A 20,058-nucleotide genomic window follows, 5' to 3' on the forward strand; every position below is an offset into this window, starting at 1 on the left:
GTTCCCGGCGGGCTGGACGGCGAGAGCGCCCCACCAGCACCGCTGCTACCGCCCGCCCCGAAGCGGCTCTGCTGCCGCCCGGAGAGGAGAGGTCCCGGCGGGTCGGGCGGGAGAGACGGGGGCGGGAGAGTCGGGGGCGGGGAGAGAGGCTCGGAGAAGCACAAACACCCTGGAGAGAAACAAAGAGGGGATGTGAGCCGTCCCGCCGCACTGCCCATCCCCGTCCCGCCGCTTCGCGCACTCCCCGGGAAGCCCCCGGCCCCAGGGGACGGGTCTCCATCACCGCCCGCCCTCGCACGCTCGGCTCCCACGGCTCGGACCGCGGCGCCCGGCCCCGGCGCGGCGCCCCTCGCTCCCCGGGGCTCCCCTCACCCCTCGGCGCGGGGCCGCCCGGCAGTACCCGCCTCCTCCGCCCGCCCGCGGCGGCCACGACGGCCGCGCAGCGCCGTCCCTCGCCCCGGGCCATCGGGTACCATCCCCCGAAGCCGGTGCCATCCCCCCGCCGCCCGCTTGCCTGCCCGGGGAGCCGCGTTCCCGCGCCCAGCAGGGCGGGGCGAGCGCGGCCGGCGCTCACCTCCCGCCCGGCGGGGCCGCGGCTCGGGCGCTGCACAGCGCCGGCGGCACCAGGTGAGCGGCACCGCCTCCCGCCGTCCCGGAAGGAGCGGCGCTGCCCCGAGCCTTCCCGAGCTCCCTCCCCTTTCCCCATCGCGGCGCGGACACAGCCGAAGCCAGGGCGGAAACTGCCGAGATGGCCCCGACAATGGGGTGAGGGCGGGGAGGCCCCGCCCGGCCCGGTGCGTGCCGCGACCTGACCGCCACGGCTGCCGGCCCGCAGCGGTGCCCCGGCACCTGCCTCGGGCAGCGCCGGCGCGGGAGCGGACACGGACACCGACCTCGGCGCTCCCGACGAGCGGCAGGGACGGAGCGGGGATGCCCGGGCCGGGACACGCCGGCCGTGGCCGCACTCCGCTTCCCCGGCGGCTTTAACAGACGGCGGGCGGGGGCTGCCGGAGCCCCGCCAGGAGGGGCCGGAGAAGGCGGTCTGGTGTCACACCCCTCCGCGGGGGCTTCCCCAAACCCGCCCCGCACCTGCCGCGAAGGCTCGGCCGAAGGGCCCCGACGTGCGGCCGCCTCCCGCGGGGCAGGTGCCGCGCTCGGCCCTGGGGCGGGGCGGCTCCCGGCACCGCCGGCCGCTGTCACCGCCGGCCGGCCCGGAGCCGCGTGCGGAGCCCCGCGCCGCCGGCCGCGCCTGCGCTGCCATCGGGGACACGGCGGGACGGGCCGGGACGGGACGGGACGGGAGCGGCCGCTTGGCCTCAGAGCGCGGGGCCGCCGCTGCGCCCTGCGGCGGGAACGGGGCCCGGGGGGAAAGAGCCCGAGGTCAGCGGCTCCCGCAGCAGCAGAATGACTTCCTCTGGCCGCGCCGGTGCTGGGCAGGCGGCTGCTGGCCGGGTGGAAGTTCACTCCCGCGGGCGGAAGGTTGGGAAAGATCCTGTGTTTTCCTGATGTTACAAGAAGCCAGGATTCAAGGGGTTTCCGCCAGTCATGCCGCAAAGACTTGAGAGATGTCTCGTTTTATAAATAATAACAGCTCTCAGTGGGGAAACCTGACTGGGTTAAATGTTAGGAAAAACGAACGTGGAGGGACCGTGGTGGGAGCATGTGCTATCTATTGAACAGCTTGTGTAGGTGATAAGATGGGTAAACCTGCACGGAAAACTCAGCTCTGTTTTTGTTTGCCCGAACTCACTATGTCTTAGTAGCGCCCTGGAAGTTGATCGTGGTACTTTTGAAAATCATAGCTTGTGGCTTGCTTAGTCGTGCTTTATAAGTGGTATGCTGAGGGAAGGGAGCGTATCGGTACCACCTTTCCAGCTGGCTCAGGACAAGACACAAGCTTACATCAGTCAGAGGAAATCCATATCACCTGGGCTCACCTAGCTGAGAGCACATGAACATCTTTTCTCCTCTTTTCAGATTCAGTCCTGAATTTGTCCACGTAGTTAATAAAATTCAGCAGTACTTCAGAATATAAACTTTGCAAGGATTTTTGGTTTCTTTTTACAGAAAAAAAGTATATATAGGTGTTAGGGATAAAAAATATCCAGCAAAATGGAGCTCCAAGTATCTGCTGCTAGGCTCTCTGCACTATGTAAATAACAGGATTAGTCCATGTAGCCACTTGTGCCTTAAATAAGCCTCTACCTCGTTCTCTTTCACAGCAGTGGGCACAGTCTTACCCTGCCAACCTTCTGGTGATCATTCATTTACTTGGACTTTTCTCTGAACTCATATCTGATTTCTGCCCTGGTTTGGATTTAGGGGTGTTTCTGGTGTGGTGGTTGGTGTTCAAATGTTCATATATGTGGAAGTTAAGGTGCAGTTTCATTACTGCAGAGGAAATCTCTTATCTTTCAGGCCAAGGTCAAATCCCCAAACAAAACCAGCCAGTTGTTCAGTGTTGGGTTGGAAAGCTGTAAATAGGCAGAAAAAATAGATGGTAAAAACATAGTTCTGCACTAGTGCTTGTCTTCACTACTCAGCAGTACAAAATAAGTAAAGCTGGTCCCAAAAGAAGTTTTGACTAAGCACTCTCCCAAAGGAAAAAATCTTACCTGCACTCTTATCTGTAGAGTTTTAAAATTAGATGAGTACTCAATTGTATTTCTAGAAAACATAATCTAGAAAAAAGATTTCTGATAGGAGTTCTTGTCTCTCCTATCATGTAATTTTTTTTCCATTTATACAATGAAGAGCTTTTCTTGAGAGAACCATGTAACTGTAACACCCTCATTATTACACACCATGAGCAGCACAGCTGGCCAAATATTAGCAAAAAAGTCATATTAGAAAGTTGTCACTTACAGCACGTTGTGTATTTTGAGCAATATAACAATGTATTTTAGTTCTTAGGACACCCTCGTTTCTCTGCTGCCCCTTGAGCCCCTCTCTCTGTGGCAATCTGTAGCAGCTAGCAAGGCTTAGCTGTGCCTGCCCTGCTTCACATGCCATGTGCCCACCTTGCTTATGTGTAGGAGCTGACATGTCCAGGCTTTAGCTGCATCTACTTCTGCTGTTGGATTTTTTTTCTCTCTACTGTTAACAACATTGCAAGGTTTGGGGGGGGCGGGGGGGGGGGGTTGTTTGGGTTTTTTTGGTGGGGTTTTTTTTGTTGTTTTTTTGTGCCAAAAAGGCTTTGTTTGCTTTATAGTCTGTTATAAATTAACAGAAGTTATGTTGTGGTGAGTGAGGTTGGGCTTAAGTGCCCAATACAAAAATGCTGACTGTCAGATGTTTGCATCTCAGTAAGGTTGTCTGTGCTGGAGAGCTTTCAGGGATAAAGTCCCAAATAGTTTAAGTATCACGCTGCATGTTTTCCTCTGCCACAAGGGAGAACAGCTTAATAGCTCGCAAACATTTTTAGAACAACACTTTTCTCTTTTCTTGCAAAGGAAAAAAATCCTCAGGATATTCTTAAGTCCTAGAAATACAATTCATTTTATTAGCTGTGTTTTAAACTGGAGTAATGATAAGGGTCCTTAAGCCTTAAGATATTGGTTTTTATATATTCTGGAATGAGATTCTTCCCTAGAGGTAAAATTACCACCAGGATTGGGTAGGATGATCTTGGTCTCCTTTGCCAAGGAAAAAAATACTTCATTTTTTAATTTAGAGTAAAATCCATGATTCATTCTTAACATCACAAGGAAATAAAGTGCCTTTTGGGGTTGGGCACTTCAAAGCTGCCTTCTTTGTAAAGGGTTGCAAACTGCTTGAGATTTTCATAATTTCTTCTAGAGATTAAACCAAATTATCCAACCTTGTTAACATTCTGAGTTCAGGTTTATCTGAGCCATAATCTTTTCTGAAGTTGCAATTTTCAAGGGCTGGAAAATAAAATAGAAAACATAATAGCATATTAATGGCTGAGAAAATTAAGGATAACATCCAAATTCCTTCCCAATGTCTGTTTACTTGTTACCATCATGCTCTGAGCGTGGAAAACATTTGTTATATACACTCTTGTTCTGCAGTGAAACATTCCCTCCATCTCACCCTCCTCAGCATCTCTCCCCAAAGTCTGTGTTGAGTTTACTGTGTTGACCTGCCTGATTCTCAAACACACTCTTCCTTCTGCTCCAGACTTTACTTTGCCTCTCCTGTTACCTGAATTTCCATGAAACCTTTCCACTTAGTGCACCTGTCTACTGCTTCCCATACTGGATCCCCTTTGAAGTTCATTCATTCAGCATTCTTCATCTTTCTTCTCCCAGTCCAAACTTTTACAGTCACACACTTGCTCTACCTGCTTTATTGCTCACGCCTTATTAAGCATGTAATTGTTATTTTTTAGCCTGCTCTGGTGCTGTTCCACTAAACTTTCCCTCTCTGTTGCTTTCAATTTTACTGGCTGGATAACCCTCACTCACTGTACCCTAACTAACACATCTACCTGCTTATTTCTGCACTATCTGTCCAGAAATGCTGTTGCTTAAAATGGCTGTGACTCTGAAATCTTACAGCCCTCTTTTTGTAGCAACATCTCTTCTTTTTATCCATAAAATTTCAAAAACCTCTTTCAAATTTTCACATTAAATCTCTGGCTGTAACTTCTGTCTAATCTTCCTGTAAATTCCCTGCATATGTTCCATGACATTTCTAATGTCAAATCCCACCTGAAAGTAAAATAGTCCTCAAGTATATGCTCCTCTTTTTCAACCTTTTATTCCTAATGCTCTTGGGTGTTTTTGTCTAAGGCAGGTGAGCTGCTATCCCTTTCAATTTAATACCACCTTCTGCTACCTCTGAGCTATGCACACTGTTCTGAGAGGCTTAGCCTATCCTCAGGGATTCTCCATTTCCTCAACTTTTCTTGCAGAAATTGATTAAATCTTTCTCTTTTCCCCCTCACTACAGATTGGGGCCATAGTGCTAACCTTCTGGCTAGGTTTTCCTCTCTAAGGTTCTAACAACACATTATGTTCTAGTTGCTGTAGTGAGTGGTTTAAATGGATTGCTTTCTTACAGTTTGTGTCTGCAAACTTGTACAAATCTGACAAGCCTGCTTTTAATGAAATGCCAGTTTTGTCCTATTTGCTGTGCTACTGAGGTGGATGCTTAAACCCTTTAAGTGCTAGGGTCTGATTTGAAATCTTTAAATAAAACAGAGTGTGTCTAAACAAAACAGAGCTTTGTGAAATAGCTGGATTTATCAGGAGGCATCTGCATTCAAGATCAGTTCCAGAGTGCATCCTCTAGTCTTGTTTCTGTATGTGTTTTACCAGTCTTGAACTCTGCTATCATTTGACCAAAAAAGCTATATAGTTTCTTTGAACTAGTTTGGTTTCACAGAAAAACTAGGATTGTTTCTTGCAGCAAAGTTTATTCATCTGTCTGATGGAAGGATGCAGTGTCGAAAGGCAAAAAAACAAACTAACAGAAGTTTGCTTGATTTTTTTTTTTAAAGTATTTCATCTTACAGGATGAAAAATTAATGCAGAGATTGCCATCTGTCTCCAGCTGGCAGTTGTTGGATAAGAATGACAGTGGGGATGGGAATGGATTCGGTGTCTGTGCAGATGACTTCAAAAGTGTGATGAGAATGTTTTCTGCCACAGTTCCCAGTCTGACTCTGACAGAATTCTGTTGCTGCTGCTCATGTCCTGCGCCAGGAGGGTATGGAGCAGTGACTTGGTTTGTCTTAACCTCCTTGCTACTTGTGGTGAGGTTCAGCCAGCATAGTTTTGACAGAGTTTATTGACCAACTGTGGTACCTCTTTTTTTCATCCAAACAGGTACTTGGCGGGTCAGATTTGAACAGTGAACCAGTGAACTTGTTAAGGAATAGGGAAAAACAGACACAGAGTCAAAATGTTAAACAGTGAGGTATGAGGAGGTAGAGAAAAAGCTGATGCTGATGAGCCTCACAGTGCATGGGAAAGGAGGGGAAAAGGTGGATGCTGAAAGGCAGCCTGTAAGTGTGATTGGGGACCAGTTTGCCAAAGGCAATTCCCCTGATGGCAGATCAGTAGGGCCAGAATATGATCACCATACAAAAGGAGCACTATTTAAAAAAGCTTTTCCCTACTATGAAGGAGCCTAGGGAGCATCTTGCAGCATCTTCACTATGACAGATCCATCAAAATCAAAGAATTGGAAAGAAACACAACAAATTGAGAAAGTGAAAAACAACAAATTGACCAAGTGAATGGCAGTGATAAAGCAGCAGATGGAATTCAGTGTAGGTAGACATAAAGTGATTTGTGTTGGGACAGGTTTTTTAATGCACAATACCACCTGGAGATAGTTGAGCAGGACAGAGTCTGTTGAACTAAAATGCTCCTTCAGAATGCCTGTGCTTCCTTGCCATAAGAATACCATGGAGCATAACACAGAGCCATTAGATTTAGCCATTTGCTGGTTTATTAGTCCAGCTCCAGACTTGCCCTTTGGGGAACAAACAGAGATGCTTTGCTCTCTTTGTATTCCTTCAGAAGAGAGAGCTCTCTAGTCTTAAAGGATGTAAGCCAGCCTTGGGTGTTTTCTAGGGCCTGTCTTTGTGCCACATTGTCCTCTAGAGTCCTGAGTTATTTGGAATACCCTAAATGTGCAGCTGGCCTGCCACCATCTTCATTAGTGGAGAGGCTGCCAGGTTACCCCACTGCTGTGCCATGTAAGATATTGTCCATCACCTTGGTGATAAAGAGCTGACTGTACCTCTCCATGTGACAGAAATAATATCATAGGTGTAAGCTACCTTATAAGATAGCCTTATCTGAGTAACACCACCTTTGCTCCTTTGTATGATGTTTCCAGCACCTATGGAGCCTACTCATTCTTTTTAAAGACAGCACCCTCTGACCATATGCCTGCTTTAGTTTAAGGTAGTTCTGCAGAAACAGGGAGTTGGATGCAATGATCCTGTGGGTCCCTTCCAACACTATGCAGCTAGCTCATAAGTTTAAAACATTGTTAAGCAGATTTTTGGTCTGAACCAAAGAGAATTCTGTTCCTGGCTTTCTGTATCTCCAAATGTAAGCAGGCAAATGAATAATTAGAAACCAAATCCAGTGGTTCCTGGCTCACTGTCAGTCTGTGTCTTGTTGGTACTGGTTACAATTCATAATCCTTCAGGGCTGTTGTATTGCGGTTTGGGGGTTTTTGTTTTTTAATTAACAACACTCTAACTCTCAAGAACTATTTTGATTTTTTGACAAACCAATACAAATTTACAGTAAAAATTAATTAGGCCTGTTGATTGTCACTGTCTACTTCTTGATTGAACTTGATTACACCTCATCCTTTTGATCTAACCTCATTCAGGTGATGAGTTGCACACAGTAGCAAAGTGCAGTGAGCACAAAACTATGCCCCAAAAGAATCATAGTTAAGGCTGAGGGATCTCCTCAGAGAGCTGACTAAGAAGCTTGGCCTTTGCTGAAATGCAGTAGATGATGCATGCAGAATTTAGTGTGATGGCTTTTTACAATGCTTTGTTTGAGCTATCCCTTCATTTGGAGATTATTTTTCTCCTGCAGCACAATATTTCTAGGGCCTACTGTGCTTCATATGAGACCATAATGAAGTTGCCTTGGAAAAAGAATCAGGCAGATATTTCAGGAATTTAGTACTAGTTATTAGTAGCAATCATCTGGAAGTATCCAAAGGAAACACAAACAACAATCAATCAGTGGCAGTGACGTGTCAGTGAGTGTAAGCAGAGGAGGGGGAAGCACTTGGAAGAGTTTAGAGTGACTGTGTATGAAACCAGACTGCAAAGGAAGCAAATAGCTTAAAGAACATAAATAAAATATGCATCCTATTGTTAACATTTTGTTGATATTTTATATTACAATTTTTATTTCAATGCTACATGGCCATGCTATAAACATTTAGGATAAAAGTTTGAGACTGTGAAAATTGGAACAAAATATATGTGCCATTGTAATGATTTTATATAAACAAATGTGGATGTGCTTAAAAACAAATGTTGTGATTTGCTTATAATACAGGATTTGCTGTTTCAAGATGACAAGCTTTAAGTACAAATTAAAAAGAAGTTTTATGTTCAAGTTACTTGAGAGAAGACAAGCTGCATGCTTCAGCAAACCCACAGCCAATGCTCAATTTATTTATTGCCTAGCATTAGGACCCAACAGGCATCCCCTTATGGGTTTGCTTTATTGTAAGACACTCAAAATGAGATGAAGGAAAACTAGGAAATAGTGAATTATGCCTGCAAACACCTTGATGGGTTGAAAATAAGAGAGAAATGTAAGACCTTTCACTCTGGAAACTGTTTTGAGGTATGGAGCCTATGAAAAATAGTGCTGATTCCTGAGGAGGGAATAACAGGATTGAGTGGGAACAGGTGACTTTTAGGAGTGGGCTTAGTTTATGGTAAAACCACCCCCTTGCATTACAGATAACCAAGCGTAGGTGGGAACTCATTGGTTGGGTAGAGACATTCCTGCTGGGCAAAGATTAGATTATCAGTGGAAAAAAAAAAAAGATCCAGTGGTCAGGAAAAGATTAATGGGGTCTTTGAAACCATTAGGGATCTAAGAAGCTCAGGATAAGGCAGTGTGAGGAAAGGGGAGTGGGAGGTGAGGAACAGAGGCTGAGGGAGAGTGCACAGTGTTGGGGCTGCTGCACTTGTGGAGTGAGGAATTGTGGACAGCAGAAAATTCAGCTGGGGACAGAACTGGGGAGCAATGAGCTCTGGAAGGTGTAACCAGTGATGAGGTCTGCAGGGGAGAGAAACAGGAGAAAGAAGTGGCAAATGAGCAGAAAGTGCACAAAGCAAGCAGGAGGATGGGAAGTGGCTGAGGGGCCACAAATAGGCAGCAAGTACAACAAGGACTGAATGGGGGTGCTGGGATCTGAATGTCCAAAGGGGAGTTTCCATGCTCGGGGTGGCACTGAGGAGCAACTGAGAAAACTGACAGCTAAAGTGAGGACATGGAGGAGAGGCTGCTCTTTCCAGCAGCTGTGGCATGTCGGTATGCTTGTAGTGACTTGTTGGTAAAATATGAAGGAGTTCTTGCACTCAGTGCCTGCATGTAGCAATCCTGAGTGCCACTCCCCATACAAAGGGAAATTTAGACAGTGCTCAAAGTCCCGGGGGAAGTGACTTCGGGGGTCTTTTATGGCTATCTCCAGGGATAACAGGGAATGTAATCAGACTTCAAAGCCCTCTCTTGCACAGAAAATAATTTTAGATGGTGGCTTGGAAATAGGGCAGAACCCCATCCATGCAGATCTGAGGAGAAAAGGCTGAGGAGGTCAGAAAGATGCAAGTGCCCACGGTGTACTGCACCAGAGAAGGGACTGAAGGGAGAACTACAAGGACCTCACAGCGTACAGAGCTCTCTGGTCACACAGCCAAGCAGCACACAGATGATACTCAAAGGGGGCTGAGCAAGAAGGAGTTAACCAGTGTTTCGGCATTTCAGCCAAGTGCAGTGCTGCTATGAACCGCTGATTTGACAGCTTTTGATATGGAGGATTACTTTTTTTGCTGTCCCTCTTCTCTGTAGCAGAGCTGTCCCGTGGTGCCCGGTGTCCATTCCCAGCCTGTCTCTCCACTCGGTACGGGAGCGCTCACTGTGCAGGGGCGGCGGCCCGCGCTCACACGGATCCCTCCCGCCAGACCCACTGGGCAGCCCTCCTTGGGTTACAGCTTCTGCCTCCCGAGGGATGGATTTCAGCTCACCGGCCGAGCCAAGCGCACTCTGCCGTTCCCAGGGTGTCAAGCTCCTTTCGCAGGCTTTCAGTATAAGATATTTAAAAGAAGTCCTTGCCTAACCTAGTGCGTTCCTGGTATCGATGAATTTGAGATTGCGGCGCTCTGCCACGCTTCATCGGTCATACTAGACCAGGCTCAGTTTACATCAGAGGCAGAGTTTCCTCCAGGCACTGTCGTTTGAGCCATTTCTAAGCACGGGTGTCGAGGGCAAAGCGGGAGGGACAGGTGCAGAAGCCGCGCTGCGCTCCCAGACCGACGGGGAGCGGGCTCAGGCTCTGCCCGAGCCCCGCTGCGGGGCCACAGCTGCCCGGCACGGCGGCCGCTGTCCCGCGGGAGCCCCGAGGGAGCCCGGGAGGGCCCCAAGGAGCTCCGAGGGAGTCCCGGAGCAGCCCGGGGGAAGCGAAGCCGTCTGGTGCCACCTCCCGGCTACGCCGGCCCCAGCGGCCCTGCCGCGCTCGGAGCTCCTCCACGGGCTGAAACTCATCTCGGGTCATTATTTCTAGGCAGAAACTGGTAAAGAAATATTAGCGCCCCAGAAGTATCGTTTCTGCTCCTTCCCCCTTATACTTCTGAGTTGTGCCTTTTTAATGCACATAAAGAAACATCATAGAATCCTGTAGTGAAAGCTCTCTTATTTTCATAAAGCGCAGAGAGTGGCTGTGGCTGCACTACTGGGCAATTACTTAACATAATGCATCGCCAATAGCCACGGGTCAAGTGGGAGGAAAGAACTTAGTCTAATTTGGTGCTTTTCATACAGCTGAAATTAGAGCTGAGCTGCTAACAGCTGAAGAATCACCCCCACTATCTGCAGTTGATGTAAATGTGGATTTTTATTTTTAAACAAACGTTTTCATTAAATCTTTCTGGGCAGTGACTAGACTGTGTGGCAAGATGTGTGTGTTGTGTAGTTTTGCATAAACGTGTATTTTGTACCAGCTGATGTAAAAACTCAGGTTTTTGTCAAACTTGGGGTATAGGCCCAAGTAACCACATACAGGGAGCAGAAGCTTCATTTTAGCTGCAATGTAACAACTCCCTCAGAGCAGGTCTATCTTTTGCGGAATTAGAGACATCATTAAAACGTGTATCCGAGCAGCTACAAACAAGGGCAAGGACTGTTTTCTGTCTGGGGAGAGATGAAGGCAGGGGGAGGCACAGCAGCCAGCCCTGCTGGGGTCCCACCCCAGGCAGTGCAGCAGGCACTGCTTTGCTCAAAGAGCAATTCAGCCCAGTGAGTCGCTGCTCCAAGGACTCTGTAGAGCAATGGGGGGAGCACAGGAACATGGTACCAAATAAATAAATAGCTTCTTTCCCATCATCCACCATACTTGATAGTGCTTTTTTAGTTTCTTCTCCAGCAAATAAAGCAAAGGGAAGAGACCACACCAGAAGATGAATCGCACTGTCTTGGCTAACTATTCCTGCTAAGCCTGAATAGGTTTGCAAAACAGACACGGAGAACCCAAGCAAGAAGGGTGAAATAATTAGATTTGGAATGTGGGGCTTTTGTCCCTGCTGTAATTGTCCCTGGGCCAGATGAGAAACATTAGACATCCAACAGGTGATGTTTTCAGATGAAAGAACTGAACAGTTCCTCCTTTCTCTAAAGGCTACATACTTTTCCTATCTAATCAGTGATACAAAATGGGGAGGTGCTGACACAAGCAGGAATAGCCGATTACCTCATCAGTATGGCAGCAGGTCTCCCTTTAAAGTGAGCAATTAATTGTGAGTTTGGGAGGTTTTGTTTTGCTTTTTAATTCTGTCTTCAGTGCAGGAACCTGCAGTCACCTGTCAGGTACGTTCTAGTCTTATTTTACATCTACATTGAGGCCGAGCAAAATATTATTTGCTACTAGTCTCTAACCAGGTCCACTGCTGTTCCTGCAATCAAATGTAAAGCAAGTAACTCCAGTTGCCAGCATTTTTTCACTCATGTGGCTTTGATTTAAGAGCTTAAGGAAGCTGAATCACCACAGCTAAATGTAACAGTGTGTACATAACCATGAATAGCAAGAGCTTCTTGTGAAAAACTTAAGAGCATTTCTTCTGTTGCCTAGCAGAAAGACTGGCTATCCCTATGTGGGAAAAAACTGTAATTTCACAGAGGTGACCAGTAGAGCTGCAACAGAACTGTTCAAAAGAACCTTTAAAGCAAGTGGGAAAGCAACCCCCTACAATGCACTGACGTTTCTTCTGTCTCTTTCAAAGTACCCTCCCCCAAAAACTTTGTAATGGCTGTGGTTTGTTTTGTTGGGTTTTTAAAATGTGTATTGTATAGTGAATTTGTGTCATGCTTTGCTTTAACAGTCCTCTGGATTGTAACTGCCAATAAATTTAATCTATAAAACATTATTAATCCCCCAGTTGCACAATTAAAGTGCCGTCATTAACTACTGGCCACACTGTACCATGTCAAGTTAGAGAAACTGAAGCTACCACTAAAAGGTGAAGAGTGACTTCAAGTGTAACTGAAAATGAGTTGCTTACACTTTCCATACTGCACAGACTTGAGGCCTCAGCTGCCAAGAGCCCTTGCCCACTCTTCTTTCTAGGGAGGCCCAGCCTGGAGCTTCCCAGGATCCACAGCTGCAGCACATCTCAGCATGGCAGATTTGGCCGCCTCCATTTACACCTCTGTCACAAGACCACAAGCAACGGGGCAGAGACAAAAGGGTGCATGTTCCTTTCTTGAGGAGCTGGTGTGCTACTGAGATGAGTAATACCTCAAGATGATCATAAAAGAACAGTAAAGTGCCAGCTGTGGGAAGTCAAGACCCTTCCAGGATCACCAGATCAAGTCAATGTAATGATGATTTTATGCTCAATTTAGAAATAAATTAATACCTCCTTTGAACAGTATTATGAGCCAGCAGTGAGCCATAGCTCATACTATTGGCTGCACTGGACATTTCTCTGTTCAGGAGTTTGGATGAGATGGAGCCTGGCCTTGAACTCTTGACTTGGGGCCAATTTTATTCTGTCACCATGCAAACCATTCATTTTCTGACATGGTCCTGCCTTTCCTAGTCTGACATCATAGCATACTTTTTACTCACTCCCTGCCCTTTTTTTGGTGTAGATTTCCTTTCTACCAAAATATTTTGGCATTATATCATCACTCTTGACTATAAACCTCACAGTTATGCCAGCTAACAGGGGCAGGAGCCTTCTCAGATGGAGTCCATTTGTGTCTGATAGAAGTGAAATAATTAAAATGTCTCCCTCAGCACACATCTCTTAAGGCAGGTATCTTCAGAAACCCAAAAGCATGTATTTTTCCTTGTCTAAAACATGCATAAGTAACTACTCTTCCTAAAATAGAAATGAGAGGACCCTTGCATAGCAACCCAATTGCTCTTATGGCAGCAGATGAACAGTGGCTAGGAATACTGGACAGGTAAGATTATCACCAGTTCAATGCGAGCACAATCCAAGTTTAGCTAGGACACTATTTCTAAATGAGTGAATCCTGATATTCACATTTTGTACTTGGTGCTGAGTAAACAAATGCATCGACCTGCATGCTATGAACTGTAACTGTGCTTTTGGTGATCTGGCCAGGAAACAGCAGTAAAACAGTATGAAGTAGGAATTAGGAAGGCTCAGAGGGCAAATTGTTTACAAGGAAGACAAGGTGGACAAGAAATGAAATTCCAGCTCCTGAGTTTTTTCTTCTAGATAACTGCTACTGATTGGAGCCATAAAGGTCAGGCAGTCCTTATGCAGCCATGCTTCCTGCACTCTCCTCCCACTCAAGTGTCCTGCACTCATTCCTCCTCCCCAGGTTATGGCTCCCTCCATGGTTGGAGCGGGTTCTGGGCAGGCCCTTTGCCTCTTCACTCTCCACATCAGCTACTTCCATGCCTCTGTGTTTGACATTAATTCTGGACACAGAGATCCCTCTCCATACTGTGACAAGTCCCCTGAAAATCTAAGTTGCTGGTCTGAATTACCATTTAAGGCATTAGTCATTTAAGGAAGCTTGTCAGGATCACCAGACAGCAATAATATCCTTCTTAAATGCAAACAGTCTCCTAAATAAAAAAATAGTCTTCCATGACCCATTTTTCTCTCTGTTGTAGCTGGATTTTCTGAGGATTGAACACAATCAGGATCAATAAGACAATGACACAAGTTTAGCAATTGCTTTGTGAGATTAGGTTAATATCACATAAAAAATGGTTCTCAGATTCTGCACACAGACAGGTTTATGTAAAATATATAAACATTTGTCCAAGTTGTTACAGATTGCATAAATATGGCATTTTTACTGTTGCATTTACAGATGTGCATGTACAATGATGTGCAAATAATCACAATCTGATTACAATCTTTGAAAGGTACTTGAACCTTGCATCCAAGTAACGCAATGAATGAAAAATGCCCACCAAAGAATTTAAATAGCAAACTTATAACATGGTTTAAATTCATAACAAATTTCAATGTCTTATCAGTAAAACTTTCACACATTTAAAATATTTTGTATTCAGTTTATTTGTATATGTCAAAATACATTTTTTTTCCAAAATAGTGGGTTTTGCAACTAGTTTCATGCAGATACAAGGTCTGCTCAGTACTACCAATAAAATCAATATAGCACAGTAGCCATTCATTTTTTAGATATAAAGAATAAATAACCTAAATATAAAACACTAAAATATTAGAAACACGTATTTAATCATTCACAGGCACCCAAACTTTACCAAATATAATCCAGAATATGCCTAACTGTCTTGTAACAGAACTCAATATGTTGCAGCCATTCAATTCTTTATGTTAGCATAAGACAATGGAAGTCCCTATGGTTCAGACCCACCTCTCATACAGATCAATTACAATAACATATCTCAAACTATCCGTGTACCTTTAAAATCAAAAATCCTGAGCTTGGTAGTAAGAGCATAACCTTACATCTTCAAAAAACCAATCAACAGAGAGAGGACATCATGTCTTCCTTACCAAAACATATCCCACCCCTGTAAAGCTAACCCTCCCTCCCCCCCAAGTAGGCAGTAGGACACAACCTTTTTAAATGAAGGGGTACAAATTCACATTTAATATAGTATACAATATAATCCATAATACAATAGCTACTACAAGCTTTACAATGTACAATTTGTTTTAATGGCTGATCTGTTCAGTGGTTTTAGGCAATAAACTATGTGCCAATAGGATGTCATATTTTGAATGGTTTAGTGAAAATATAAAAGCTGTTCCTAACAAAAACGATCTTCACTTAAGTACTTTTTTTGTTTTTAAAGGCCACTGAAATGTATAAAATGGTCTGACACGGTGTTATCAAATTGGATGCCTTCTCACATGGCAACAACAGTGCATATAAACATTATTGTGAGTGTAATGGGTTATGCTTTTCAAATTATTTAGTACATTACTTTGGCTAGCACAACAGTTTTGGACAGCACTCAGATAAATATAGGTATGTGAAATGTAGTGAAGCAGTTATATTTATGCATTTTTTTATTATGGTGAACACTATCAAATGAAAAAAAATGGGACAAAAAGATAATAAAGTTTTTATATAGTTTAGACCTTTTGTAAAGATAGGGCTCCATACAATGTACAATGTCTAAATTCTTTATACCATAAAAATTAACGAACTTTGTTAAACACACTATTCTGGATAGCCTAATTTGCATTAACAGATATTTGCAATAGGGAAATATATTCAAGCATGCCACGTGGTGGTCTGAAAAATCAAACCAGTACACATTTATATATACAGCATCACTCAGTACCTGCTCAAATGAATGTGACGATTACAGGATCTAACGTCTTTCACTACAAACTTCTTTTTTTTTCTTTTTTTTTAAAAGTGACCAATAAAGGCAGAAAACAGGACTCTTAAAATATTTCTAGTTTCAACTGACTTTTAAAGCATTTTGTATAGGAAGTAAATGCATATTGCACAAACAGTGAAAGCAAATGTTCCACCAAACATCTCTGTTCCAGGTGGTTGGACAATACAATTCTAGTTAGCTACACAAATTATGTAATTTAAAAGGGTGTGTGGTCTCTGCAAATGGTAAAGCTGTGAAAACACTGTACAAGAAAATCTGGTACACGAAAAATTAGAAGGGAAAAAAAATCCAAACTTAAATCTTAAAGAAAAACTGAGTATAGGAAAAAAATGGGAATTGTGGCACAACAAAAATGTTATTGAGTAACTGTCGTCTGTGAGAGCTGAAAGCTTTTGTTGATGTAAAGTGTTTATGTACAACTAAGGCTTACTGGTTAAATATCTGAGGCGTATCTGGCCTTGAATACTTTCCTTATTATGCTGTGGCTGTAAACAAGATTTCTCAGTCATTTTATCTTCTCAGCAGCTGCATTTTAACAGAAACAATGATCTTGATACAAAAAAACACACAGGTAAGAGGGTGTTTGGCAGGATATCTGAAAATGACAGTCTCCGAAGGATCTTCCCACACTTCCAGTGACTGCCATACCATGGTCCACTGGAGTTATTAGTGATGTGCAATACCATTACTTGCTGCTGTAGTAAACCTTTTATTTGGAAAGTTTGCTTATAACTCTGATCAAGGCCCCATTTTCATCTTTTAGCCTCTGGTTGTCTGCCTTCAGGTCTGGTAGCATCTATGAAAAATGAAACAGGGTGGTTATTTGCTGTTACACCCCAAGAAAAAGCAGCAAGACTAGACAAGGACTGTGAGTAAAAATCTTTATTCAGCTTAATTATCTTGGCAGTTCTCACACTTCATATCAGCAGTTCAGAAAAATCTCCCCTTTTAGAATGATATATTTAAGGGTTAGAGATTAGAAATTTTCATTTGCTTCAACTAGATGCACTAAAACTCAGTGGTGCAGATGACCAGCCTCTGACAAAAGCATTTATAGTAGCATGAGGAAAGTAATGAAATACTTCAAATTCCAGGGGGGAGGAAGGGGGGCAGAGGGAAATTAACTACCAACAATTTAAAGAGGCTTGTCTATACTGCACTTGCAGAGTTTCAAAAAAACATGCTGTGGCTAAGCATCTCTACCACTGTGCCCTTGGATGATTTCATCCTGATCAGATACAGAGTGATTCAGCTTGTTAGCTCATAGCATTAATCCTCCAACCACTTCCAAAGTCATGTTGAAGCACACATCCTGTAATTTGAGATCATGTCCCTGAATAGCATAGTTCACACAAGATCAGATCACTGAAACAGATCACAGCAACACCAGGCTACACACTCAGGCAGACAGGCTAGGGATCGGCAAGTTATGGCTGCCAAAAGAGATAGGTGACACACAAGCACAAAAGCTGCAAGGCAGAAGCCAAATGAGGTGAGAGTTGGACAGGATCAGATAGGAAAGGAGGACAAGTCAGGGCACAGAAGCTGGTACTGGGAGAATTCAGCTTCCAGAGAAACCAGAAATTATCTCAGCAGTTCTCTGTATCTACATTCACACACTGATAACAAACGACCTATCACACTCACAGCTAAATTACACCCATGGATTCTAGCAGGGGTTTCACACAGGAGGTAACACCTATTCCTGCACAGTGGTTACTCAGTAACCTCAAGTGCAAGAGTATGCAGGAAGTTCAGCTACCAACCTACCTGAAACCTGTTACCTTCTTCTTCATTATTTTTTGGCACTATTTATTTTCATTTTATTTAAGCAAAATTATACTTTCAATCAATTATATTCTGAACATTATAGTGGAATAGAAAGAACTAGGAAGTTTAAAAATGCAGGGTCAGTTAACTGTGCACTAGAGGTTTCATTTCTACATTTCCTGTCCACACTCACTTCACTGAACTGCAGACTCTTTCAAAGCGAATCTACTGAGCTTGTAGATCTCCCTGTAGTTTATTTCCCTGCAAATACCAAAGTATGTGAAAGGAAGTTAACAGGAGATGATAAGAAGAAAAATGGTGGTTTCTACAATTAGAGTAGTCAAAAATCATTCAGGTACCCTTGATTCCAACTCTGTTTTATGGATGAGCCAAGGGAAAGCCACCGAAGTTGAGCTCTTTAGAGTCACGGGGAACCTTTCGTTATAGCCAAACGAGAGCTGTGTTCTGAACAAAAAGAGCTGTAAAATGCTGATTACTTTCAAAAACTATGTAAATATGTTTGAAATTGGGCAACATGAGTGATCTTTTTGCAATTGTCAAGCATTATTGTTAAAGTCTAAGCTGTAAAAAATAACTGTTGTCCAAGATAGGGGTCATATCCAGACAACATGCAAGTGTCTGCAAAAAATGGAACAGACATTTGTTCAGGCAGACCAACCAAAAGCTTTTCTTCCTCCTTTCCATTCTGCTGCAGATTTCGTACCAAAGGTACTGGGTGAAACCACAACAACCCTCATCTAGCCATGCACAGGGAATCAAGGGAGTCTGGTTTTGTACTGGTTAAATAGGTACCTTGAGTAGCATGGTGTGTGCATTCCAATGAAACCTCAAAGTAAACCCAGGAATGACACAGTCCTCTTTCAACTTACTGAGCAGCGAGGGAGCTGCAGCCCAGAATGGTTAATTACATAGAGACAGACCCACAGACAGGTAGATTTTCTGGTGAACTACTTTAACAAAATCCACTGTTCAAAATTAGAGCTTTAACATAATCCAGTACCATTATATATCTGCAAATCTCTGTAGGTAGATTTTAATCCTGATTCAATTAATAGGTAGAATAGGTCTTAAGGAAATATTCTCTTTTATTGTGAGTCTACTAGAGAATTGGGGAGGACTTGTAAGAGACAAAAGGGTTATATGACAAGATAAAATGGCATTGAGTTGCACTAGGAGAGGTTTATACCTCATAGTAGGAAAAATTTCTTCACCAAGATGGCTGTCAAGCAAAACTGCTCAGGGAAGTGGTGGAGTCACTATCCCTGACACCATTTAAAAGATGTGTAGATGTGGCACGCAGGGCATGGTTTAGGGGTCATTGGACTGGGGCACTGGTTGGACTTGATGATTTTGGAGGTCTTTTCCAATCATTCTACAGTTCTGTCAATATCAGGAGGTACATAAGGAAGGATAAGCACATGTAACCTAAAATACTTACACTTCTCATCAATACTAATCCCCACATACTTTAAACAAATCTCTTGGAGCAGTGCATTTCTATGGGTACTCAAACTTCTCGTGAGGTGACACCATACACCTTTAATGTCAAGCGGGAGGAAAAAAGGCCTTTGTAGCAAATTCAATAAAATTACAGTAACACACTGCACTTTGAATTCCAATTTGCTTCTCACTAAAATAGCAAAGTATCTTCCTGTGATAAGATTCGATTAAAAATGTACTATTTTGTCTGTCTGTATCATGACTAGCTTTGCATTATTATAATTTAGCAGTATTATAACTTTGCAGTATTATAATTTAGCAAATCATGATTCAATAATCATCTGATATATGTGGAGCCATCTCAGATCTGCAAAGTAATAATCATGTCTGTGTTTGCTGGAGGATTTACCAGTTTGTACATACAAAACAACTTGGTTAATAACGATTACAAAAGGCTCATGAACTGCTCAGGTACCTGCTCAGATTACTCAGGCACACTGCTATTGCTAACCTACCACCATACTGTCAAGGCTCCTGATGTGTGTCCACTGCTTCTCTTTTGCTGGTCAGGCTACTCAAGCTCCACAACCACCTGCCATTGAAAACTCCTGCTATGGAGAGGAATACTGAATGGTTTTCTCTGGTTAACACCCCAAATGGCTTACCATGGTTAAAGGAACGCCACTGCTAGCAAAAAAAAAGACAGTATGGATATGTAGATGTGGACAGCAGTCATTAGATTAGCTCAGCTGTGTTGAAAAACCACATTGTTTGCTGAGGCAGGTGTAAGATGGACAGCCCTAAAGGGACTGCTCTGCCTCCTCATGCAGCAGTGTGCTCCTGCTGCTTTCTGCACAGTTAATGTAGTGATCCAACAATACTGGGGTGAGATGGATCAAGTACTATTATGAACAAAGGGATTTGTTTTCAGCCAGGTCAGCGAGCTGACTTCACTTCCTCAGAAGGGTTAACACAAGGAAGCATTGTGGAATGCAGGGCATGGATGAGGAACACCACATCCTAATGTTAGTCCAATTCCAGAAAGACACCAAGCAAAAGGATAAACCTCTTCATTTCAGGCCTCTTAGTGGGGAAAACCCAAGATCAGATCCTGAGCAGAATGCACACTCATCGCGTTCCTTTCCAAGTGGGAAGGGGGGTAGATGAAAGGAAGCAGTTTAGCAAGAGTCACTGTGCAGAAAGCTGGTTTGTTTTTTTCAACTACACATCTTAAAAGCTCACTGTAAACTCCAG

The 20,058-nt window shown here is 44.0% G+C and overlaps 1 protein-coding gene across 2 annotated transcripts in view; it reads right to left on the minus strand.

Moving 5' to 3' along the window:
* Positions 1-14,230: 14,230 nt before the first annotated feature.
* The window catches only part of PPP1R12A (protein phosphatase 1 regulatory subunit 12A), a 112,710-nt gene continuing 106,882 nt past the window's right edge, over positions 14,231-20,058 (minus strand). For both annotated transcript variants that reach the window (XM_054271264.1, XM_054271254.1), the window contains one exon: positions 14,231-16,369. In XM_054271264.1, the coding sequence (XP_054127239.1) occupies positions 16,283-16,369 (87 nt within the window). In that variant the 3' untranslated portion in view covers positions 14,231-16,282. The remainder of the gene's footprint in view (positions 16,370-20,058) is intronic.

The sequence above is a fragment of the Melozone crissalis genome, unplaced genomic scaffold (assembly GCF_028551555.1).
Source record: "Melozone crissalis strain CALT ecotype California unplaced genomic scaffold, PUWL_Pcris_2 ptg000004l_1, whole genome shotgun sequence".
NCBI lineage: Eukaryota > Metazoa > Chordata > Aves > Passeriformes > Passerellidae > Melozone > Melozone crissalis.